The following is a 26,336-nucleotide window of genomic DNA, read 5'->3' as shown; positions in this document are numbered from 1 at the left end:
AATAGCCAAAATAAACAAGTCAAAATCTCAGAAACGGTAAGTGACTTTCTCAGCTCAAAGTTAACTGTAATGCATTCCTTCTGAGTTGGGGTTGGTTCTGTTGTAAGCTGAGCCCCTGGCCTCCAGCAGGGCACATTGATTATACTAAGGAGGTAGTTTTTGTTTGAAGATTATCTTTATTTGTTACATGTACATCAAAACATACAGTGAAATGTGTCATTGGTATCAGCGTTTGCAACGTGCTACGGGCAGCTTGCAAGTGTCGCCACACTTCCAGTACCAAAGTAGCATGCCCACAACTTCCCAACCCTGACTGCTCTTCTTGTTTGGAATGTGGATGGAAATCGGAGCACCTCGAAGAAACTAACACGGTCACGGGGAGTATTTTGAAGTGAAATAGTCTGTAGAGTTTTGGAGAAAATGCAGGGGAGTGGGATGTCTCTCCAAGAGCTGTAGGGACTTAATAAAAGCCTTCTCTGATCTGAAGTAAGACATGCCATTTCAAAGTGAATTGTTTTGATGAAGTAAATAAAGATTAACAACAGGAATTCTGCAGATGCTGGAAATTCAAGCAAATAAAGATTATCTGTTTTTACTGGTGGAAGGGTCAAGAACCAGAGGACATGGGTTTGTGACAGAGAAAACAGAGTGTGCAGCTCTGATCCTGAAGTCACTGTCAGAAAGCATGATGGAGGTGAATTAAACAATAATTTGCAAAACGGAGCACTTGAAAGCCAAGGTGAAGGACATGGAAGGAATGGAATTAGAGCCTAGAACATAGATCAGTACAGAACAGTACAGGCCCTTCAGCCCACAAGGTTGTGCCCACCTTTTAATCTACTTCATGATCAATCTAACCCTCCCCTCCCACACAGCCCTCTATGTTTCTTTTGTCCATGTGCCTAAGAGTCTTTTAGATATCAGTAATGTATCTGAGCCAATTGGATAGCTCTCCAAGTAGTCAGTGTGGCCACAATGGGCTGAATAGCCATGCTGTGCTATGTTATTCTGTGAACAACAAAAATCTTCCCAGATAATCTTGAAAGACAGGATGAGCATGAGTATGGAGTAAATGAGGTGTTCGAGGAATATAAAGAATGTAAAAAGAATCTTAAAAAAAGCTAAAAGAAGATATGAGGTTGCTTTGGCAAGTAAGGTGAAAATAAATCCCAAGGGTTTCTACAGTTATATTAATAGCAAAAGGATAGTGAGGGATAAAATTGGTCCCTTAGAGAATCAGAGTGGACAGCTATGTGTGGAGCCAAAAGAGATGGGGGAAATTCTGAATAATTTCTTTTCTTCGGTATTCATGAAGGAAAAGGATATTGAATTGTGTAAGTTAAGGGAAACAGGTAGGGAAGTTATGGAAACTATGATGATTAATGAAGATGAAGTATTGGCACTTTTAAGGAATATAAAAGTGGATAAGTCTCCGGGTCCTGACAGGATATTCCCTAGGACCTTGAGGGAAGTTATTGTGGAAGTAAAAAAAGTAGTATAATGGATTGAGCAGTGGCTGGATGGGAGACACCAGAGAGTAGTGGTGGATAACTGTTTGTCAGTTTGGAGGCCGGTGACTAGTGGTGTCCCTCAGGGATCTGTACTGGGTCCAATGTTGTTTGTCATATATGTTAATGATCTGGATGATGGGGTGTTAAATTGGATTAGCAAGTATGCAGATGATACTAAGATAGGTGGAGTTGTAGATAATGAAGTAGGTTTTCAAAGCTTGCATTGAGATTTAGGCCAGTTAGAAGAGTGGGTTGAAAGATGGCAGATGGAGTTTAACACTGATAAATGTGAGGTGCTACATTTTGGTAGAACTAATCAAAATAGGACATAAAGGTAAATGGTAGGGCATTGAAGAATGCTGTAGAACAGAGGGATCTAGGAATAATGGTGCATAGTTCCTTAAAGGTGGAATCTCATGTGGATAGGGTGGTGAAGAAAGCTTTTGGTATGCTGGCCTTTATAAATCAGAGCATTGAGTATAGGAGTTGGGATGTAATGTTGAAATTGTACAAGGCATTGGTGAGGCCAAATTTGGAGTATTGTGTACAGTTTTGGTCACCGAATTATAGGAAAGATGTCAACAAAATAGAGAGAATACAGAGAAGATTTACTGGAATGTTACCTGGGTTTCATCACCTAAGTTACAGAGAGAGGTTGAACAAGTTGGGTCTTCATTCTTTGGAACGTAAAAGGTTGAGGGGGGATTTGATAGAGGTATTTAAAATTATGAGGGGGATAGATAGAGTTGAGGTGGATAGGCTTTTTCCATTGAGAATGGGGGAGATTCAAACAAGAGGACATGAGTTGAGAGTTAAAGGGCAAAAGTTTAGGGGTAACATGAGAGGGACCTTCTTTACTCAGGGAGTGGTAGCTGTGTGGAACGAGCTTCCAGCAGAAGTGGTTGAAGCAGGTTCAATGTTGTCATTTAAAGTTAAATTGGACAGCTATATGGACAGGAAAGGAATGGAAGGTTATGGGCTGAGTGCAGGTCGGTGGAACTAGGTGAGAGTAAGAGTTCGGCTTGGACTAGAAGGGCCAAGATGGCCTCTTTCTGTGCTGTAATTGTTATATGGTTATATGATAATCTTTGATTCTCTGGCAACACATTAAATTTAAAATCATTGCCTTCTAATAACTTTCCTTCCTACATACTCTATGTGATTCCGTCCAGCTAAACAATTCCCTAAGCACTTGCCTCCAAACATTCCCATGTATTCTCAGTCCCCTTAACCCAAATACTAGTGGGTGCACCTTCAACTGCCTGGTCCTGAAGTCTCACTTTGCTTTTATTTTACAAAATTACAAAAGTTTAATCACGCATAAAATACACACAATGAGCAGGAATTTACAATACTATTTACAATTTCAAATTAAAATACAGTTATGATCATTCAATTCCCTGGGGAGGGCCACTGTTCTCAGAAACGCACCACTGTCCAAACAGAAACCTCATACTCCCTCTCCAAGGACACCCAGGCACAAACATGACCCCAGAAGCTACCAGGCGTGCCTGGACTGGATTTGGTCTGATTAACACATTCATCACCACCAGATGGGCTTGGCACCCGTCTGCCAGTATCAGCTCGTAAGTACAGACACAACAGGAGCAGGAGATGGTCATCTGGGCCCTTGAACCTTCTTCACCGGTTAGTAAGATCACAGCTGAGCCAATTGTAACTTTCCCCACCCCACCACCACATTTGACCCCTGTTTCTTAATTATCAAATACTATCTAACTCTGCCCTAAGATACCCAAAGGTTCCACTGCCCTTTGAAGAGGAATTGCAAAGACTCACAAAAGCAGTAAAAGATAAAAATAATTTGCTGCCCCTGTCCTAAGTGGATAACCTGGGGGTGTTGTGAACAGTGAGGAAGACTATCAAAGCTTTCAGGCTGATCTGTACCAGCGTAGAAAATGGGCTGAAGGTGACATATAATTTAATGCGGACAAGTCCAAGGTGTTGCATTTTGGCAGGACAAACAAGGGTGGGAAATACACAATGAATGGTAGTGCTCTGAGGAGCGCAGTCAAATGAAAGGACCTGAAAATATACATCCATAATTCCTTGAAAGTGGCATCATAGGAAGATATGGTCATAAAAGAGCTTTTGGCACATTGGTCTTTATAAAGTACAGGAGTTGTCCTGATGAAGGGTCTCAGCCCAAAATGTCCACAAATGCTGCCCGACTTACTGAGTTCCTCCAGCATTTTTGTGTGTTGTTCAAGATTTTCAACATCTACAGAATGTCTTGTATTCAGTAGTTTGGATGTTATGCTGAAGTTGTGTAAGACATTGGTGAGAATGAATTTGGAGCAATTCTGCTCACCTGCCTACAGCATTACCAGAGAGTCAGCAATTTTTAATTCCTCAGCGTCATCGTTTCAGAGGAGCTGTCATGGGTCCAGCATGCAACTGCCATGGCAAGAAGACATGGCAGCACCTCTACTTTCTAATAGGTTTGCACACATTTGGCTTGTCGTCTAAAATTTTGACAAACTTCTATTGATGCACTGTGGAGAGTGTATTGACTAACTGCATCAAGGCCTTGCATGGGAGCACCAATACCCTTGACTAGTGATGCAGCCCAGTCCATCACACGTAAAGCCCTTCCCAATTCTGATCACGTTACAAAGAGTGCTACAGCAGGAATGCAGCAACCATCTTCAGGGATCCCTACAACCCCAGGCCGTGCTCTCTTCTCACTGCTGTCTTCAGGAAGGATGTACAGGAGCTTCATGTCTCACACCACCAGGTTCAGGGATAGTTAATTACCCTTCAACCATCAGACTCTCGAACCAGAGAGGATAACTTCAATTATTCCAACACTGAACCAATTCCACAACCTATGGACTCACTTTTAAGGACTCTACAACTCACATTCTCTTATTTATTATTATAATTATTTATTTATTATTTTTTCCTTTTCTTTTTGTATTTGGACAGTTTGCACACTGGTTGTTTGTCTGTCTCCGTCGTGTGTGAATTTTGTCATTGATTCTATAGTGTTTCTTTTGATTTTCTATGAATGATGGGAAAAAATGAATCTCAGAGTAGTATGTAGTGACATAGAAGAACAGAAGAAAGCCTTAACTCCGAGTGGAGTCATCAGGACGCCATCATGACGGTGGTTTCTTTTAGCAGGTTTTCTTATTTTTACGAGGCCAAGTTGCTAGCTCAATGCTCAACCCAGCACGGATGGAAAGTGTGCAAGGGAGGCGGCTGGATTTGAACCCAGGAGCCTTCGCTCCGAAGTCCAGCGCTGATGCCACTACGCCACCAGCCAGCTGTAGTGACATATATGTACTTTACAATATATTTACTTTGAACTTTGGAAAGAGGATGGAGTTGGCCCTCCACCCCATCCTATCCCACCTAGAAAACGATGCCATCATATGCTGGGATATTGCTCATTTACTTAGGTTCAGCGTTTAACACGATCAGCCCTCAAAGGCTGGTGGGCAAGCTGTCCTTGATGGGACTCAACACCCTCTTCTATAAATGGATGTTGGACTTCTTGGCAGAAAGACCCCAGTCACTCTGAGTTGGCAACAATAGGTCAAACCACATCATTGATTTCACTGATGATACTACATCATCGGTGACAATGATGAGTTTGTTTATGGAGAGGAGGTACAAGGGTTGTCAAATGGTGCGAGAACAACAACCTGAGTCTCAACGTGGACAAGACAAAAAAGATGATTGTGGACTTCAGGAAGGCGCAGGTCGAACACTTTTCACTGCACATCAATGGCTCTGAAGAACACAAAATTCCTTGGTGTGTACATATCTAACCTGGACCCACAACACCATCTCATTAGTGAAGAAGGCACAGCAGCATCTACACTTTCTCAGGAGATCTAAGTATGCAAGGCTGCCCACCTGCATTCCAACAACTTTCCACAGGAGCACCATCGAAAATGTCTGGTATGGAAGTTGCAAGGTATCGGATTGCAAGACCCTACAGAGGATAGTAAAATCTGCCAAGAGAATCACCGAGAACAATGTTACCCTTATTTTTAACATTTACCGGGACACAAAGGTCCCAAAGCACTGTTGTTGATCTTTACCAACCATCCCTTAATCTCTTTGACCCACTACCATCAGCAAGAAGGTACAGGAGCATCAGGACTAGTCACAAACAAGACAAAGTCTGCAGATGCTGGAAATCCAAGCAACGCACACAAAATGCTGGAGGAACTCAGCAGGCCTAGCAGATCTATGGAAAAGAGTAAGCAGTCGACATTTCAGGACGAGACCCTTCAGCAGGAGGAGAAAAAAAAGATGAGAAGTCAGAGGAAGAAGGTGGAGGGGAGGGGAGGAAGAAACACAAGGTGAAAGGTGAAACCGGGAGAGGGAGGGGTGAAGTAAAGAGCTAGGAAGTTGATTGGTGAAAGAGATACAGGGCTGGAGAAGAGGGAATCTGTTAGGAGAGGACAGAAGGCCATGGAAGAAAGAAAAGGGGGAGGAGCACCAGAGGGAGGTGACAGGCAGGTAAGGAGGTAGGGTGAGAGAGGGGAAAAAGGGATAGGGAATGATGAAGGAGGGGGAGGGGTGCCATTACCAGGAGTTTGAGAAATTGATGTTCACGCCATCAGGTTGGAGGCTACCCAGATGGAATATAAGGTGTTGTTCCTCCAGTCTGAGTGTGGCCTCATTGCGACAGTCAGTATGGGACTGACATGTCGGAATGGGAATGTGAAGTGGAATTAAAATGAGTTGCCACTGGAGATCTGGCTTTTCTGGTTGCCTGAGTCTAGGTGCTTGGCAAAGCGGTCTCCCAATCTATGTTGGGCTCACTGATATACAGGAGGCCACACTGAGAGCACCAGATACAGTAGATAACCCCAACAGACACAGAGGGGGAGTGTTGCCTCACCTGGAAGTACTGTTTGGGGCCCTGAATCGTAGTGAGGGAGAAGGTGTAGGGGGCAGGTGTAGCACTTGTTCCTCTTGGGAGGTTACGTACTGGGAAGGAGATCAATGGGGAGGGATGAGTGGACAAGGGAATTGAGTAGAAGCTGGGAGGTGATAGGAGGAAGAGGAGGGTTGAAGTAGAAATGAGTCTGGTAGCCAAGGATGGTGGACCATGGGAGAAATGGAAACTATGGAAAACACAACAGGCAGGTTTTTCCAGTGGCCACCCATTTTAATTGTGCTTCCCATTCCCATTCCGACATGTCAGTCCATGGCCTCCTCTACGGCCACAATGAGGCCTCTCTCAAGTTGAAGGAGCAACACCTTATATTTTATCTGGCCTCCAACCTGATAACGTGAACACTGATTTCTCCAACTTCCAGTAATTTTTTCCCTTGCCCCTTCTCTCTTTTCCCATTCCCCATTCTGGCTCCCCTACTAATCCTTCTCTTCATCTGCCCAACACCTCCCTCTGGTGTCCCTCCTGCTTCCCATTCTCCCACTGTCCTCTCCTATCAGATTCCTTCTTCTTCAGCCTGTTACCTTTTCTTTCTTTTCTTTTTTAATCTTTTTATTAATTTTCAAGTTCATAAACATAATAACAATAGTGAAACAAAGAGATTGGAATTACCTTATTGTTAATAAACATACACAAAAAAAGACTACAAATAGTACAAGTGTAATAGGCTTCCAAACTCTTGATATAGTTAATCATGAAAAAAAAAGAAAAGGATATTGCAAAGAAACCCCCCCCAAAAAAAACCCAGAAAAAAACCTAAAAAAAATAGAACTAATGACTAAACCCAAAAAAAGGCGAACAGAACAAAACAACGCTGAACCAATATATTAGATCGAATACATTCATTAATATCGTCAGCTCAACTCCTCTATTCATATGCAAACAACAAGAATTCTGCAGATGCTGGAAATTCAAGCAACACACATCAAAGTTGCTGATGAACGCAGCAGGCCAGGCAGCATCTATAGGAAGAGGCGCAGTCGACGTTTCAGGCCGAGACCCTTCGTCAGGACTAACTGAAGGAAGAGTGAGTAAGGGATTTGAAAGCTGGAGGGGGAGGGGGAGATGCAAAATGATAGGAGAAGACAGGAGGGGGAGGGATAGAGCCGAGAGCTGGACAGGTGATAGGCAAAAGGGGATACGAGAGGATCATGGGACAGGAGGTCCGGGAAGAAAGACGGGGGGGGGTGACCCAGAGGATGGGCAAGAGGTATATTCAGAGGGACAGAGGGAGAAAAAGGAGAGTGAGAGAAAGAATGTGTGCATAAAAAAGAGTAACAGATGGGGTACGAGGGGGAGGTGGGGCCTAGCGGAAGTTAGAGAAGTCAATGTTCATGCCATCAGGTTGGAGGCTACCCATACGGAATATAAGGTGGTGTTCCTCCAACCTGAGTGTGGCTTCATCTTTACAGTAGAGGAGGCCGTGGATAGACATGTCAGAATGGGAATGGGATGTGGAATTAAAATGTGTGGCCACTGGGAGATCCTGCTTTCTCTGGCGGACAGAGCGTAGATGTTCAGCAAAGCGGTCTCCCAGTCTGCGTCGGGTCTCACCAATATATAAAAGGCCACATCGGGAGCACCGGACGCAGCATATCACCCCAGTCGACTCACAGGTGAAGTGATGCCTCACCTGGAAGGACTGTTTGGGGCCCTGAATGGTGGTAAGGGAGGAAGTGTAAGGGCATGTGTAGCACTTGTTCCGCTTACACGGATAAGTGCCAGGAGGGAGATCAGTGGGGAGGGATGGGGGGGACGAATGGACAAGGGAGTTGTGTAGGGAGCGATCCCTGCGGAATGCAGAGAGAGGGGGGGAGGGACAGATGTGCTTAGTGGTGGGATCCCGTTGGAGGTGGCGGAAGTTACGGAGAATAATATGTTGGACCCGGAGGCTGGTGGGGTGGTAGGTGAGGACCAGGGGAACCCTATTCCTAGTGGGGTGGTGGGAGGATGGAGTGAGAGCAGATGTACGTGAAATGGGGGAGATGCGTTTAAGAGCAGAGTTGATAGTGGAGGAAGGGAAGCCCCTTTCTTTAAAAAATGAAGACATCTCCCTCGTCCTAGAATGAAAAGCCTCATCCTGAGAGCAGATGCGGCGGAGACGGAGGAATTGCGAGAAGGGGATGGCGTTTTTGCAAGAGACAGGGTGAGAAGAGGAATAGTCCAGATAGCTGTGAGAGTCAGTAGGCTTATAGTAGACATCAGTGGATAAGCTGTCTCCAGAGACAGAGACAGAAAGATCTAGAAAGGGGAGGGAGGTGTCGGAAATGGACCAGGTAAACTTGAGGGCAGGGTGAAAGTTGGAGGCAAAGTTAATAAAGTCAACGAGTTCTGCATGCGTGCAGGAAGCAGCGCCAATGCAGTCGTCGATGTAGCGAAGGAAAAGTGGGGGACAGATACCAGAATAGGCACGGAACACAGATTGTTCCACAAACCCAACAAAAAGGCAGGCATAGCTAGGACCCATACGGGTGCCCATAGCTACACCTTTAGTTTGGAGGAAATGGGAGGAGCAAAAGGAGAAATTATTACGAGTAAGGACTAATTCTGCTAGACGGAGCAGAGTGGTGGTAGAGGGGAACTGATTAGGTCTGGTATCCAAAAAGAAGCGTAGAGCTTTGAGTCCTTCCTGATGGGGGATGGAAGTATATAGGGACTGGACATCCATGGTGAAAATAAAGCGGTGGTACCCCATCTGTTACTCTTTTTTATGCACACATTCTTTCTCTCACTCTCCTTTTTCTCCCTCTGTCCCTCTGAATATACCTCTTGCCCATCCTCTGGGTCACCCCCCCCCGTCTTTCTTCCCGGACCTCCTGTCCCATGATCCTCTCGTATCCCCTTTTGCCTATCACCTGTCCAGCTCTCGGCCCTATCCCTCCCCCTCCTGTCTTCTCCTATCATTTTGCATCTCCCCCTCCCCCTCCAGCTTTCAAATCCCTTACTCACTCTTCCTTCAGTTAGTCCTGACGAAGGGTCTCGGCCTGAAACGTCGACTGCGCCTCTTCCTATAGATGCTGCCTGGCCTGCTGCGTTCACCAGCAACTTTGATGTGTGTTCCTCTATTCATATATTCTAAGTTAGTAAAAAGGATTCGAAAAAGGTCAAACTACATCATATGAAAACGTTGAATAAATGGCTTCCTAGTCTCTTCAAATTTAACCGGAGGATCAAAAATGACACTTCTGATTTTTTCTAAATTTAAACATAATATAGTTTGGGAAAACCATTGAAATGTAGTAGGAAGGTTGGTCTCTTTCCAATTCAATAAAATGGATCTTTTGGCCATTAGTGTAACAAATGCCATCATCCAACAAGCTGAGGAGGATAAAGTTCTATGTTCTGTCATTGGCAAACCAAAAATTGCCATAATAGGATGGGGTTGTAAATCAAAACGCAAAACTGTTGAAATAATGTCAAAAATATCTTTCCAAAATTTTTCCGAGAGGGAAGGACCAGAACACGAGACAAAGAAGCCACCCCAGGGTGACACCTGTCACAAATAGGATTTATATGGGAGTAAAAACCAGCTAGTTTATCTTTAGACATGTGGGCCCTATGCACTACCTTAAATTGTATCAGCATATGTTTAGTACATATAGAGGAAGAGCTAACTAATTGAAAGATTCTTTCCCATTTCTCTATAGGTAGGCGAAGTTGAAGTTCCCTTTCCTATTCATTTTTAATTTTATCAGATATACCTGGCTGTATTTTCATAATTGCATCATAAATAATTGCTATTAATCCCTTCTGATAAGGATTTAAACCTAAAATTTTGTCTATGATATCAGTAGAGTGTGAAATCGGAAACGTAGGCAGCATGGTATTTTAAAAGTTTCTTATTTGTAAGTACCTAAAAAAATGGGATCTGGGCAAGTTATATTTATTAGAGCAACATACATCAAAGTTGCTGGTGAACGCAGCAGGCCAAGCAGCATCAATAGGAAGAGGCGCAGTCGACGTTTCAGGCCGAGACCCTTCGTCAGGACTAACTGAAGGAAGAGTGAGTAAGGGATTTGAAAATGTTTTCAAAACTTTTCAAATCCCTTACTCACTCTTCCTTCAGTTAGTCCTGACGAAGGGTCTCGGCCTGAAACGTCGACTGCGCCTCTTCCAATAGATGCTGCTTGGCCTGCTGCGTTCACCAGCAACTTTGATGTATGTTGCTTGAATTTCCAGCATCTGCAGAATTCCTGTTGTTTATATTTATTAGATAACTGTTCAAAAGACATGAAACAGTTATTCAGAAATAAATCACGGAAACATGTTATACCTTTCATTTTCCATATTAAAAAGGCTTGATCCATATCCGAGGGTTGGAAAAAAATTAGATATAATAGGGCTTGATTATATGAATTTGTTCAAACCAAGACATTTACGAAATTGGAACCATATTTATAATGTATGTTTAATTATTGGATTAACCAATTGTTTATTCAATTTAGTAAATACAAAGGGAAGTGAAGTTCCTAAAATAGAAACCAATGACAGCCCTTATACAGAATATCCTTCAAGGTTTACTCATTGTGGGCTTATATCCCAATCTTGTGTCCAAAATATTAAATATCAAATATTAATTGCCCAGTAATAGAATCTTAAATTTGGCAATGCTAAACCACCATCTTTCTTGGACTTCCACAAATATTTTTTACTTAACCTGGGATTTTTATTCTGCCATATATAAGAGGAAATCTTAGAACCAATAGTATCAAAAAAAGATTTAGGAATAAAAATTGGTACCGCTTGAAATAAATATAAAAATTTAGGTAAAATAATCATTTTAATAGCATTGATTTGGCCAATCAGTGATCGAGACAATGGGGACCATTTAGTAAGCGATTGTTTAACCTGACTAATTAACGGTGAAAAATTAAGCTTGAATGGGTCCTTATGTCTCTTAGCAATCTTAACCCCCCAAATAAGTAAAATAGTTAGTAATCAATCTGAATGGTGAATATCTATAAATGGAACCTACATATTTAATGGTAAAAGTTCGCTCTTACCAAGATTCAATTTGTAACCAGAAAAACTACTAAACTGAGCAAGCAAAGATAATACTGCCGGAATGGATTTCTCAGGGTTATAAATATATAATAGTAAATCATCTGCATATAGTGATAATTTATGTGTCTTATTCCCACGGGTAATACCAAATATATTAGGAGAGTCACAAATAGCAATATCTAACAGTTCCAGGGCAATATCGAATAATAATGGACTAGGAGGGCAACCCTGCCTAGTACCAGGGAATAACTGAAAAAAGGGAGATCTTTGATTATTAGTAAATACCGAAGCCAAAGGAGTAAGATATATATCAATTTAATCCAAAATATAAATATCGGACTGAAATTAAATTTCTCAAGTAAATTAAACAAATATGTCCATTCGACTCTATCAAAAGCTTTCTCAGCATCCAATGAGATGACGCATTCTGGAATTCTAGATAAAGAAGTATAAACAATATTCATTAATCTCCTAGTATTAAAGAAGGAGTAATGATTTTTAATAAATCCAGTCTGATCAACAGAAATTATTTGAGGTAATATATTCTCCAGTCTCGTTGCCAATATTTTAGAAAAAATCTTAGAATCCACATTCAACAAAGATATAGGCCTATAGGGATGCACATTCAGTAGGATCCTTATCTTTTTTAAGAATTAGGGAAATAGAAGCTCGATAAAAAGATTGAGGTAATTTACCTATAGATACTGCATCCCTAAAGATTCTACATAACCAAGGCGAAAGTATAGTAGAGAAGAATTTTTAAAATTCTACTGTATAATCATCTGGACCAGGTGCTTTACCTGAATTCATTGAAGAAATAGCATTTTTTATTTCTTCTACCGTAATAGGTACATCTAGTTTTAAACATTCATTAGGTGGTAATTTTGGAATATTCAAGTTCTTTAAAAATTCAAGCATTAAAGTGGAGTCATCAGGAAATTCTGATTGGTGTAAAGAAGTATAAAATTCTTGAAAGGATTTGTTTATCTCAACATGATCAACCGTCAGAGTACCGTCATTTTTACGAATCTTAACAATCTGGCATTTAACCGAAGCCGATTTCAGTTGATTAGCCAGTATTTTCCCAGTTTTATCACCATGTTTATAGAATTATACAACCTTACCCAGGCCTGCACCCTAGAAACTTTCCAAGGCACAAATCCATGGTCTTGTGAGACTAACGGATGCCTATTATATATAGAATTGACTCCTAGTTTTAATTAATTGATTTTCAATCGAAGATGATAGTAATAGACTATGTTCTATTTGAAGTTCGACTCTCTCTTTAGGAAGCTCTTGAATAGGAGTAATAGAGTATTTCTTTGATCTTGTCAACCAGCTTAAGTATTTCATCATTAGTTCGCTTTTTCAATCCAGCAGAATATGAAATAATTTGTCCACAAATATATGCTTTAAAAGTGTCCCATAGTACCCCGCAGAAAATTCGCTCCATAAAATTCGTTGTGAAGAAAAAATTAATCTGTTCCTCAATAAAATTAACAAAGTCCAAGTTCTGGAGCAGAGTGGTATTAATTCGCCATTGTCTAGTACTAGAAGATGTATCCATTGACAATAGACAATAGACAATAGGTGCAGGAGTAGGCCATTCGGCCCTTCGAGCCAGCTTTGCAATTCACTGTGATCATGGCTGATCATCCACAATCAGTACCCTGTTCCTGCCTTCTCCCCATATCCCTTGACTCCGCTATCATTAAGAGCTCTATCTTCATAGATAGTTTCAATGGCGCATGATTGGAGACAACAATGGAGTCATATTTGCAGTCAGTAACAAGTGGTATTAATTGAGAGTCAATAAGAAAGTAATCAATTCTAGAATAACGATGATATACATGCGAAAAGAATGAAAACTCTTTATCGTTGGGATGTAGAAATCTCCAAATTTCTGAAATTCCAGAGTCAACCATAAAAGAGTAAATAAGAGTATCCAATTTGTTCAGGAGTGCCTGGTTAGACATAGATCTATCCATCAAAGGATTTAAACAACAGTTAAAATCTCCACCCATAATCAGCATATAATTGTTTAAGTTAGGAAGGGATGTAAAGAGATGTTTAAAAAATTCAGGACAATCAACATTTGGAGCATAAACATTAACCATAGCAACTTTTCTGTTAAATAACAGACCAGTAAATAATAAAAATCTACCACTCGGACCTGAAATAGTCTCATAAAGCACAAACGAAATTGAAGGAGCTATAAAAATAGAAATGCCTTTCTCTTTGGCCTGTGAATTCGAATGGTACTGTTTTTCCTTCCAAATCCTAAAAAAAAATGCTGATTATTCTCTTTCCGCACTTGAGTTTCTTGTAGGAAAATAATATGAACATTCATCCTATGGAATACTTTAAAAATTTTCTTCCACTTAATCGGGAGGTTTAAACCATTTGTATTCCAAGAAACCAAATTAGTAATCTTATCCATAGTACTGAAATTGAGCAGAAGGTATGTAAAGGGTTAACCAGAATACAAACTCATGACCCCAGAAGAGGAAGAAAGGTTCAAAGAGGAACCGGAAGTCATGACATTTCAGACATTTTGGAAGTTTCAAGTCAGCCCATTTAAAGAAAAAATCTAAATTAAAAGTAAGAACAAAAATACCAGAAAAAAGCCGGAAAGTGGCCAATGCTAAATCTACCCCCATCTCTCCAGAAGGCAAACCAAAAGAAATATGTTTTTCTTAAAAAACACCACCCGTGGTCAAAAAAGTAAAAAAACAATTACTATAAATGTAAAGAAAAGATTACAACAAATACAAACATAAAATAGTTTCTTCTTACTCATATGTCAAAAAAAGACCAAGTGCCAATTGATATTATTAGGTTTTCATATACCTATCACCTTCCAACTTCTCACTTTATCCCCTCTCCCCAATCCTGCCCCCTCATCTGATCTTAGCTATCACCTGCCAGCTTGTACTCTTAACCCTCCCCCCCCTCCTTCTCATTCTGGCTTCCTTCCCCCACCTTTCCAGTCCCAATGAAGGGTCTTGGCCTGAAACTTCAACTGTTTATCCATAGATATTGCCTGGCCTGCTGAATTCCTCCAGCATTTTGTGTGTGTTGCCCTGGATTTCTAGCATCTTCAGAATCTCTTGTGTTTGAGCTATGGTAAAGCTGTGAATTAATTAATGGATGTTTCTCCTCTCGGGTTCCAGTGCTGGTTGAGAAGAAGATGACTATGATATGGATCCTCACCCTCCTCTGGATCGGCACCCTCATGGAAGTAGAGGCAAGAGTCCGGCCCTACATCCACCCATTTTTTCTAATTGTCTGCAATCAATCGATGTCGCCGTTGGAGGTGGATGGGGAAGCTGACTTCCTGCCCGAGTTGATTGGAAATAACGAGACCCTGGTGAATGGCTCCTGGAGGATGTGGTGGGAAGAGGAGGAGAAGGAACAGGTGAAGCCCAGCCTCCAGACATGGAACTATTTAAACGATCTCCAGGCCTCTCTAGGCCAATCCTGGCTGTCCTACTGGACCTCGCAGGAAGGGTCAGGGGTGACGGTACTATCGCCCATGTACCTCCAGGTGGTCCTGGCTGCACTGTCCCTGGGTGCAGACGGATCAACCCTCGAAAACCTTCAGATGATCTCGGGCCTCTCACACAGCCAGTGTGGAGATGGCAGCAGCGGCAGTCGGCACTCCCTGGGCATGCAGCTGCAGCTCTGGCTGCTCCTACGGGATGTCCTTGCCCAGCATCGTGACTCATTGTCCATCGGCACCTGGATGATCTTCCAGGACAGAATATGGCTCCAGCGGGCCTTCACTCAGCACCTCCGGCTCTTGCACCCCGAGGTATGGCTGGGAGCCACCAACTTCAGCCAGCCCCCATTGGCAGAGGAGTCAATCAACAACGTCATCCACCAAGTGACGGGTGGCCGGCTGGACAGCCTGGTGACCGGCCTGAGCCCCAGCACTAAACTGGTGGTAGCCAGTTTCATTCACTTTAAAGGTTAGGCTCTAGAGAATGAGAAGATTTCAAAGGAATGAAATGTCTTGTCCAAAAAGCACCCAACATTCCCATACCAGGGGCATAATTTTAAGGAGAATGGAGGAAAATATAGGGGGTTGTCAGAGGCAGGTTCTTCACACAGTGATTGGTGGATATGTGGAATACCCTGCCAGGGGTGGTGATAGAGGCTGATACATTAGGGGTGAATAAGAGAGTCTTAGGCAGACACACGGATGATACAAAAATGTAGGGCTATGTAGGACATAAGGATTAGATTGATTTTAAAGTAGGTTGATAGGTCAGCAGAACATTGTGGGCCGTAGGGCACGTACTGTGCTGTAGTATTCTATGTCTGTGTTCTCAACAATTGAGGACACCTGAGGAAGCCCCCAGTCTTGTTGGTTGGTTTGGAGCTGATCTGTGAGTTCACCATACTGTAAACATAGTTGAAAAGTTAAGTAAGTTACTTACTTACTTACTTTATACTTTATTGATCCCGGGGGAAATTGGTTTTCGTTACAGTTGCACCATAACTAATAAATAGTAATAGAAATAGCAATAGTAATATTACTGTTAGTAAATAGTAAATAGTAATAGTCATGGAAATAACAAATAGTAATAGAATAGTAATAGAAAATAGTAATAAATAGTTAAATAGTAATATGTAAATTATGCCAGTAAATTATGAAATAAGTCCAGGACCAGTCTATTGGCTCAGGGTGTCTGACCCTCCAAGGGAGGAGTTGTAAAGTTTGATGGCCACAGGCAGGAATGACTTCCTATGATGCTCTGTGTTGCATCTCGGTGGAATGAGTCTCTGGCTGAATGTACTCCTGTGCCTACCCAGTACATTATGTAGTGGATGGGAGACATTGACCAAGATGGCATGCAACTTAGACAGCGTCCTCTTTTCAGACACCACCGTCAGAGAGTCCAGTTCCATCCCCACAACATCACTGGCCTTACGAATGAGTTTGTTGATTCTGTTGGTGTCTGCTACCCTCAGCCTGCTGCCCCAGCACACAACAGCAAACATGATAGCACTGGTCACCACAGACTCGTAGAACATCCTCAGCATCGTCCGGCAGATGTTAAAGGACCTCAGTCTCCTCAGGAAATAGAAACGGCTTTGACCCTTCTTGTAGACAGCCTCAGTGTTCTTTGACCAGTCCAGTTTATTGTCAATTCGTATCCCCAGGTATTTGTAATCCTCCACCATGTCCACACTGACCCCCTGGATGGAAACAGGGGTCACCGGTACCTTAGCTCTCCTCAGGTCTACCACCAGCTCCTTAGTCTTTTTCACATTAAGCTGCAGATAATTCTGCTCAAGGACAGTTACAAGGACTGACCTTGAGCTGAAGATTAGGGGATGATCCAACCGACTGCCAAGTGTTTCCAGGGCACAATCAGAAAACCAGGCAAATAACTGAGCCCAGAATTTCCTGTGGCTTGCAGAAGTCAATCTTGTCTTGTTCTTACCCAAACTGTAAATTCACAGGAAGCAGCAAACTGAGCAGGGACAAGGGATTCTGCAGATGCAGGAAATCTTGAGTAATGTCCACAAATTGCTGGAGGAACCCAGCAAGACAGGAAGCATCCATGGAGGGGAATTATTAGTCGACGTTTCATCCTTCACCAGGACTGGAAATGAAAGAAGCTGGGCAGGTGACAGGTGAGACCAGGTGAGGGGGAAGGTGGGTGGCATTGGGGCATTAAGTAAGTAGCTGGGAGGTGATAAGTGGAAGAGGTAAAGGGCTGAGGAAGGAATCTGATAGGAGAGGACAATGGACCATGGAATTAAGAGGATGAAGGGATCCAAAAGGAAGGTGATGGACAGGTGAAGGGAAGGGTAAGAGGGGAATAGAAAAATAGAGAAAGGGAGGAGAGAGTAATTACCAGGTTTGAAAAAATTATGTTCATGCCTTTCCTTTTCAGTCCTGACAAAGAGTCTCGGCCCAAAATATCAACTGTTTATCCCTCTCCATAGAAGCTGCCTGACCTGCTGAGTTCCTCCAGCATTTTATGAGTGGGGCAGTTCTTTAGATACTTTTCTTGCTCTTAAGTCTATTGCACTTGATCACTTTTGTTGCTGAAACTAAAAATGGGGTTTTGAAACAAGAATCAACATTTTAACCATAGGAATTGAAATTCACCAACAGTGTATAACCCTACTTTAAGTAAATGAAATGTGTAGATCCATTTACTAGTAACTATCTTTTTAAAAAGTACCCATTGTTGTCCTTGTACTTGTGAAAAACTTGAACTTCAAGGGCTTGAAAGACCATTATTGATAGTAACACAGCATGGTGATTAATCTGACCTGGCACTTGAACAGGTTTACAGGTTGGATGTTTCACGAATCTAGTAAAAACACTTCAGGAATTTAAAATTTTGAATGAGGTTTCCATGTAAAATTTCATCCCCTTTTTACTTAAATAATACTGTACTTCTGGGTAAAAATAAACAGCTCAGCACCCCTTCTTTCCTGTATGAAATGAATGAACAATTCAGGGTGGATGGAGGACAAAAATTATTCCTGTTTAACCATAGAAACTACAGCACAGAAACAGGCCTTTTAGCCCTTCTTGGCTATGCCGAACCATTTTCTGCCTAGTCCCACTGACCTGCACATGGACCATATCCCTCCATACACCTCCCATCCATGTATCTGTCCAATTTATTCTTAAATGTTACAAAAGAACCCGCATTTACCACCTCGTCTGGCAGCTCATTCCATAGTCCCACCACTCTCTGTGTGAAGAAGCCCCCCCAAATGTTCCCTTTAAACTTTTCCCCCCTCACCCTTAACCCATGTCCTCTGGTTTTTTTCTCTCCTTGCCTCAGTGGAAAAAGCCTGCTTGCATTCACTCTATCTATACCCATCATAATTTTATGTACCTCTATGAAATCTCCCCTCATTCTTCTACGCTCCAGGGAATAAAGTCCTAACCTATTCAACCTTTCTCTGTAACTGAGTTTCTCAAGTCCCGGCAACATCCTTGTAAACCTTCTCTGCACTCTTTCAACCTTATTTATATCCTTCCTTTAATTTGGTGACCAAAACTGAACACAATACTCCAGATTCGGCCTCACCAATGCCTTATACAACCTCATCATAACATTCCAGCTCTTATACTCAATACTTTGATTAATAAAGGCCAATGTACCAAAAGCTCTCTTTACGACCCTATCTACCTGTGACGCCACTTTTAGGGAATTTTGTATCTGTATTCCCAGATCCCTCTGTTCCACTGCACTCCTCAGTGCCTTACCATTAACCCTGTATGTTCTACGTTGGTTTGTCCTTCCAATGTGCAATACCTCACATTTGTCAGTATTAAACTCCATCTGCCATTTTTCAGCCCATTTTTCCAGCTGGTCCAAGTCCCTCTGCAGGCTCTGAAAACCTTCCTTACTGTCTACTACACCTCCAATCTTTGTATCATCAGCAAACTTGCTGATCCAATTTACCACATTATCATCCAGATCATTGATATAGATGACAAATAACAATGGACCCAGCACTGATCCCTGTGGCACACCATTAGTCACAGGCCTCCACTCAGAAAAGCAATTCTCTACCACCACTCTCTGGCTTCTTCCATTGAGCCAATGTCTAATCCAATTTACCACCTCTCCATGTATACCTAGCGACTGAATTTTCCTAACTAACCTCCCATGCGGGACCTTGTCAAAGGCCTTACTGAAGTCCATGTAGACTATATCCATTGCCTTCCCTTCATCCACTTTCCTGGTAACCTCCTCGAAAAACTCCAACAGATTGGTCAAACATGACCTACCACGCACAAAGCCATGTTGACTCTCCCTAATAAGCCCCTGTCTATCCAAATGCTTGTAGATTCTGTCTCTTAGTACTCCCTCCAATAACTTACCTACTACTGACGTTAAACTCACCGCCCTATAATTTCCCGGATTACTTTTCGATCCTTTTTTAAACAACGGAACAACATGAGCCACTCTCCAATCCTCTGGCACTTCACCCGTAGACAGCGACATTTTAAATATTTCTGCCAGGGCCCCCGCAATTTCAACACTAGTCTCCTTCAAGGTCCGAGGGAACACCCTGTCAGGTCCCGGGGATTTATCCACTTTAATTTTCCTCAAGACAGCAAGCACCTCCTCCTTTTCAATCTGTACAGTTTCCATGGTCTCACTACTTGATTCCCTCAATTCCATAGATTTCATGCCAGCTTCCTTAGTAAATACAGACGCAAAAAACCTATTTAAGATCTCTCCCATTTCCTTTGGTTCCGCACAAAGCCGACCACTCTGATCTTCAAGAGGACCACTTAACAGTGGGGACTAAAAATAAAAATTGGATTGAGCCGTGCTGTTATTAATTTCTTCACATCAAGGGTTGTGAAAATCAGGAACCTGCTCCCTCAAAATGTTTAAAATTTGATAGAGCTAAGTGGTAACGAGTCATGGGTGCAGTCAGAGGTCAGTCATGATTAAAGATGAAAGATTAGCTCTATTTGTCACATGGTCACCAAAACATCGGAACATACTGTGAAACGTGTTGTTTGTGTCAACGACCAACACAGTCCGGGGAATGTGCTGGGCAGCCCACTAATGCTGCCATACTTCTGGCACCAACCCAGCATCCCCACAACTTACTAACCCCAGCTCATACATCTTTGGAATGTGGGAGGAAACCCGGGTGGTCATGGGCAGAACTTACAGACAGTGGTGGGAATTGAGCCTGGTTTCCCGGCGCTGTGAAGCGTTACACTGACTGCTATGCTACCATGCTGCCCTACAGTGATAGATGAGGCTTGTGAGAGTGAATAGAGCTGGAAACTTATTTTTAAATTTTTATTTGGATACACAACAAGGTAACAATGTTCCACGCCACCCATTTACACCCATGTGTCCAATTAACCTACTAACCCGTAGGTGTTTGGAACGTGAGAGAACATACTTACAGACAGCAGTGGAATTGAACCCACATCACTGGTGCTGTAATAGTGTTACGCTAAGCACTGTACTATTTAGAGTGTGTAAGTTGTTTAGTGTTTGCAATGTACACATATTCACCCCTAGCAAACCATATCGGTGTCAGAAACCTATCCTGACGGAACGTGGTGACAAGTTGCTTTAGTACAGGGAATCTATCATGATAACTTGAACCAGGGCTGTATACTTGAGATCTACGCTGGGAACCTATAGCAATAAATCAGTTCAATGCTGAGCAGCTACTACAGTACTACATGGGTCTGGCACTCCAACCTATGATAACAGATTTTAAATGCGGGGAAACTACGGCAATACATCAAGTAAATGCTGTGAACTAATAATATTAGATTGATGGTGTTAAGGATCTATGGTGAGAAGTTGTCGGACTCTTCAAATATAATGATTGGTTGATTCTGTGCTGAGAATCATGATAAGTTGATGATTAGTTAATATAGTGTAAGCATCTAAAACTCTATACTGAGCAACACATACAAACTGCTAGAGGAACTCAGCAGGTCAGGCACCGTCTATGAAGAGAAATAGATGCTGCCTATTCCTGAGCAGTTGATGATCTGGGCAAAGACCTTGCATCAGGACAGGAAAGCAAGGGAGAAGCAGCCAGAATAAGGAGGTGGGGGTTGGGGAAGAAGGAGTAGTGGCAAGTGATAGGTGAAGCCAGGTGAGGAGGAAGGTGGGTGTGTGAGGCAGAGAACGATGAAGTAAGAAGCTTGGGAGGGATAGTTGGAAGAGCTCAAGGGCTAAACTGACAACTTTTTATTCCAGTCCATAGATGCTGCCTGATCTCCTGAGCTCCCCTAGCACTTTGTGTGTGTTCCTCAAGATATCCAACATGTAATATGTTTATTAAATGCTATACTATTATCTTGCTTGGAAGCTACGTTAATGAGTTGGGACATTGCTAGGAAGCCAGTTGTTACATTGATTCAGTACTGGGAAGGAGAGATGAGGAATTGTTTTTCACTTGGGAACTCATAATATTAAATTTGTAGGGTCATATAGCAAAGAAATAGGCCATTCGGCCCAGTGAGACCATGTCAACCATCAAACACTCAATTACACTAATCCTACATTTAATCTCATTTTCATTCTCCCCACATTCAGAATCAGAATCAGGTTTAATATCACTGACATATTGTATGACATTTTTGCAGCAACAGTACATTGGGATACATAATAAAAACTATAAATTACAATAAATATATATACATAAGAAAATTAAATAGGTAGTGCAAAAAGAGAGGGAAAAGAACTGAGGTAGTGTTCATGGGTTCATTACCCATTCAGAAATCTGATGGTGGAAGGAAAGAAGCTGTTCCGGAAATGTTGAGTGTGTGTCTTCAGGCTCCTGTACTTCCTCCTTGATGGCAGCAATGAGAAGAGGGCACGTCCTGGGTGATGTGGGATCCTTCATGATGGATGCTGCCTTTTTGAGGGATCACCTTTAGTAGGTACTCTGGATACTGGGATGGCATTCCCATGATGGAATTGGCATTCCCATCAACAGTTTCACATTCTACCATTTGTCTAAACATCATCAAGGGAAATTTACAGCAGCTTACTGTCCTACAATGCTAAGATGGTGTTGGCAATTCGCAACGACGTTTTGCAGGTAGTTCACTAAACTACTAGATATATTTGAGCTACTATCCCGCACGTCTTTGGGATGTGGGAGGAAACCGGAGCACCCAATCACAGGAAGGACATGCAGCCAGTGCCAGAGGTCAGGGGTCAGGGTCAATCCCAGGTTTCTGGGTGCTGTGAAGCAGCAGCTCTGCAAAACTGTCACCGAGGAATTGTTCAATTCCATTTTTTCCCTTTACAAAGTCTCCTGTCTTTTCTACACTCAGTTTCTTGTTCCTCCATAGCTAGCGAAGCTTCCTCAGATAGTGTTCAGACAGTCACAGTGAGATTGTGTAGAGATGGGTGCCTCGGCCCTCCCCTTCCATACTTCTAGCACTTGGAGATCCAAGGACCTGGCTTCTCCCAGGCACCCTCACTCTCCTCTGCTGGGAATCCATCATGGATTGGTTCAGTGCTGGGAAGTTAAGTGGCAAGTTCTGCAATGCCATTGACAGTTAACAGTAAACTAATTATGCTAGGAACATGTGATGATGAACTTTTACAATGCTGGGAAGCTATCATCATACATTCCCCAGCTAACACGTACATCCAATGTCAACCTTTCCCTATTTAGTGGAGACTAAAGCGCTCCTGGCATTATTTAAGAAGTGCAGAGAAGTTTCCCTATTGTCCCATTCAAAACTTTACCCTTTCAGGGTATGAAAGCACAATACAAAATATTTCTCTCCATCCAATATTCAGAATCAGGTCTATTATCACCTACTTATTTGTTTATTTTGTTTTTTATATTCGGAGACACAGGCCCTTCTGGCCCAACGAGCCTGTGGTGCCCAGTTACACCCACATGATTAATTAATCTACTAAACCATACATCTTTGGACATGGGAGGAAACCGGAGCATCCGGAGGAAACCCACATGGTCACAGACAGAATATATAAACCCTTTACAGACAACGGCAGGAACCGAACCTGGGTCACTGGCGCTGTAAAATGATGCATTAATTGCTACGCTATTGTGCTGCCCATGACATTTCGTGATTTTATAGGACATGCCATAAAAATAGTATAAATTAGAAAAGAAGCAGTGCTAAAAAAGGGATAATGAGATAGTGTTTGAGGGTTCATGGACTGTTCAGGAATCTGATGGCAAAGCTGTTCCTAAAATACCAAGTGTGAGTTGTCAGGCTCCCATACCTCTTCCTGATGGTAGTAATGAGAACAGTGGTGAAGGTCTTTCAGTCAGATCAGCTTGGAACAGAGGGCCAGTATTTCTACAGAAATGGCACTGTCCTTTCTCTAATGTGTTAAAATAACTTTTCTTCCCTCAGGAAAATGGAAAACCAGATCTCAATGCCATGGGACAGAACTTCACGATTTCTTCAACGATTCAGGGGACAAAGCCCAAGTTCCTATGACAACTTGGTGTGGCTGGCTTCAGTACAAGACTACTCCTGTATACACACTGGTTAAACTCCCACTGAGTGAGACAATGTATATGATGCTAATTCAGACAAACCAACCAGCCATGGTGGAGAACATGGCAAAAACGCTGATTGTCTACAAAACCTTGAAGCGTTTTCAGACTGGGTAATCAGAACTAATTACGTGTTCACACATCAAATTTGCTGGTGAACGCAGCAGGCCAGGCAGCATCTCTAGGAAGAGGTACAGTCGACATTTCAGGCCGAGACCCTTTAACAGGACTAACTGAAGGAAGAGCTAGTAAGTGTCTTACTAGCTCTTCCTTCAGTTAGTCCTGACGACGGGTCTCAGCCCGAAACGTCAACTGTACCTCTTCCTAGAGATGCTGCCTGGCCTGCTGCGTTCACCAGCAACTTTGATGTGTGTTACTTGAACTTCCAGCATCTGCAGTATTCCTCGTAAATACATGTGTTTATAGATTTATTCAGATACACACAATTGGATCCAGAAGGGGCCCAACAAACCCACACCTGCCTCTTCCTGTCTTCTTCATCTTCCCTTTCAGCATATTCATCCACTCCCATCTCTGTCAAATGTTTACGAGGCTTTCTTTGAATTCAGCTTCAATCGCAATTGTAGTACTGAGTTCTATATTCTTACCAACTCTGGGTGAAGAAATTTCCCCATTGGCTCTTATAATCACTTTTTATTTATGATTCCTAGTTTTGTAGTCCTTCAAAGTAAAGACATAGAACATAGAAATCTACAGCACATTACAGGCCCTTTGGCCCGCAATGTTGTGACGACCATGTAACCTACTCTAGAAATTGCCAAAAATTTCCTTACCGCATAGCTCTCTATTTTCTAAGCTCTATGTACCTATCTAAGAGTCTCTTAATAGACATATCTTCTGTATCTTAACTTTATCAAAGCTGTTCAGTACCTTTACTATTTTTAAATAAGCTGTGGGTCCTAATGTAATGCTAGAAATCAGCCAAAAATTTAAGCTGTTATCTAATGAATTACTTAGAAACTGTTGTGCTGTAGAAGGACCTAAACTTATGAATGGTGATATGTAAATACATCTCACTCTTTCTTTCTATTAGATTAGCACAAGTTCTTCTCCTTGAGAGATAAAAATGCCTCACCCTGTTAATTCAGTTCAGTCATCATCCTTGTGAACTTTCTTGTGCTTCTAGATCAGAGATTCCCAACCTAGGGTCCACTGACCTCTCGGTTAATGATAGGGATCCAAAGCATAAAAAAGGTTGGAAAATCCTTTTGATAATATAGAGATCAGACTCAATACAGTTTTTCAAGATTATATATTTTTTCAAGTTTCATATAATTTTCCTGTTATCAGTTCTATCTCTGTGAGATACGTATTTAGTTTGTTTTCAGGTGAAGGTCAAAATAACCTGAGATAAAAACAGAAACACCCAACAAGTCAGGCTGCATCAGAAGAAGGTGAAACAGAGTTCGCATTTCATAACACAGAGCTCTAACAGAAGGTCCTAGACTGAAACATTAACTGTATTTTCCTTCCACTGATGCTGCCTAACCTATTGGGAATTTCCATCATTTTCTGTTTCTTCTGCTGTTTTTTTATGTCACATTAACCTAGTCTGCTATATTTTTATCTCCAGATCACATTCATTTTACAAAATATCCAAGTTTAGAAGGTTTTCAGAATCACGTGAGAAGGATATTGGTGGAACTGTTGAAGTTGAACTGACTCCCTCTGTTAAGCCAGGGTCTGATATCAAACTCCATGGAATGGAAGGGCAACAGTGAATAAAAATCATAGAACACTACAGCACCATTCACTGTATCTACCTTCGACTTCTCCCGATACTTTCCTCCAATCACTTTAAAATTATGCCCTCTCGTATTAGCTATTTCTCCCCTGGTGAAAAAAGTCTCTGGCTGTCCATTCAATCTATGCCTCCTATCATCTTGTACACCCCTATCAAGTCACTTCTCATCCTCCTTTTCTCCAAAGAGGAAAGCCCTAGCTCACTTAACCAATCCTCATAAGACACATTCTCCAATCCAGGCAGCACCCTGGTAAATCTCCTCTGCATCCTCTCTAAAGCTTCCACACCTTTCCTATAGTGAGGCAGCCAGAAATGAACACAATATTCCAAGTCTGGTCAAACCGGGGTTTAATATATCTGCAACATTACCTCATGGCCAAAGAACCTCAGTCTACTCTGCCCTGTGTTCCGAGTCCAATTTCACACCGAAGTTTGGATGTGCTGTATGATCAATATTTTTGATATCTGTGACAATGTTCTTTTGCTGCAGGTTTGTGAGGCTCGTGATGCCACAGATTGCGTGGAAAAGCACTTACAATGTGAAGGAGCAATTCAGCCAGATTCCAGATACGCTGGGTGCTGAAGCCAATTTCTCCAGGTTAAGCAGGGCCCAAAATGTGGTGCCAGAACAGGTAAGGGACAACCCCTCAACCACATCCAAGAAGAGATCAGAACACAAGGTGACCCTGAAAGTGCAACAAAAAGTTCATCTTAGTAAACTGCATCCCTGGTTGATGTCCAAGGCTGAGTCAAACTGTCATCAATGTATGCTCTCTGATGTGGAGATATTCTTCTGCCCTCCAGAACCAAACCCCACTCTAAGTCTGCCAACCGGCCTCTCTCAGCTCATCTGCTGCTGATATCTTTGATTTTCAGATGTAACTTTTTCAAAACTCTCCTAGCCAGACTATGAAGTTTGCCCTCACTCAAAGCTCTGCTATCTTTTTTCTAACTTGTCCTGTTCTTCCTGACCTATGTCAGTTCCAGAAGTGCTTTGGGAACACCTAAAAAACACCACCTTGCAAACCTCTGAAGAAGGGTTTTCCACAAAGAAGAATAAGGACTGGTTTGATGAAAGCAACCAGGACATACA

General features: G+C 42.2%; 1 protein-coding gene across 1 annotated transcript in view; it reads left to right on the top strand.

Annotated features, from left to right (window-relative positions):
* The window catches only part of LOC134342009 (angiotensinogen-like), a 33,722-nt gene continuing 7,386 nt past the window's right edge, over positions 1 to 26,336 (top strand). The window contains exons 1-4 of the mRNA XM_063039954.1: positions 1 to 36; positions 14,625 to 15,422; positions 23,333 to 23,591; positions 25,734 to 25,875. Of these exons, the coding sequence (XP_062896024.1) occupies positions 14,642 to 15,422; positions 23,333 to 23,591; positions 25,734 to 25,875 (1,182 nt within the window). The 5' untranslated portion in view covers positions 1 to 36; positions 14,625 to 14,641. The remainder of the gene's footprint in view (positions 37 to 14,624; positions 15,423 to 23,332; positions 23,592 to 25,733; positions 25,876 to 26,336) is intronic.

Source organism: Mobula hypostoma, chromosome 2, assembly GCF_963921235.1.
Source record: "Mobula hypostoma chromosome 2, sMobHyp1.1, whole genome shotgun sequence".
NCBI lineage: Eukaryota > Metazoa > Chordata > Chondrichthyes > Myliobatiformes > Myliobatidae > Mobula > Mobula hypostoma.
This window is presented reverse-complemented; position numbering and strand designations above follow the sequence as displayed.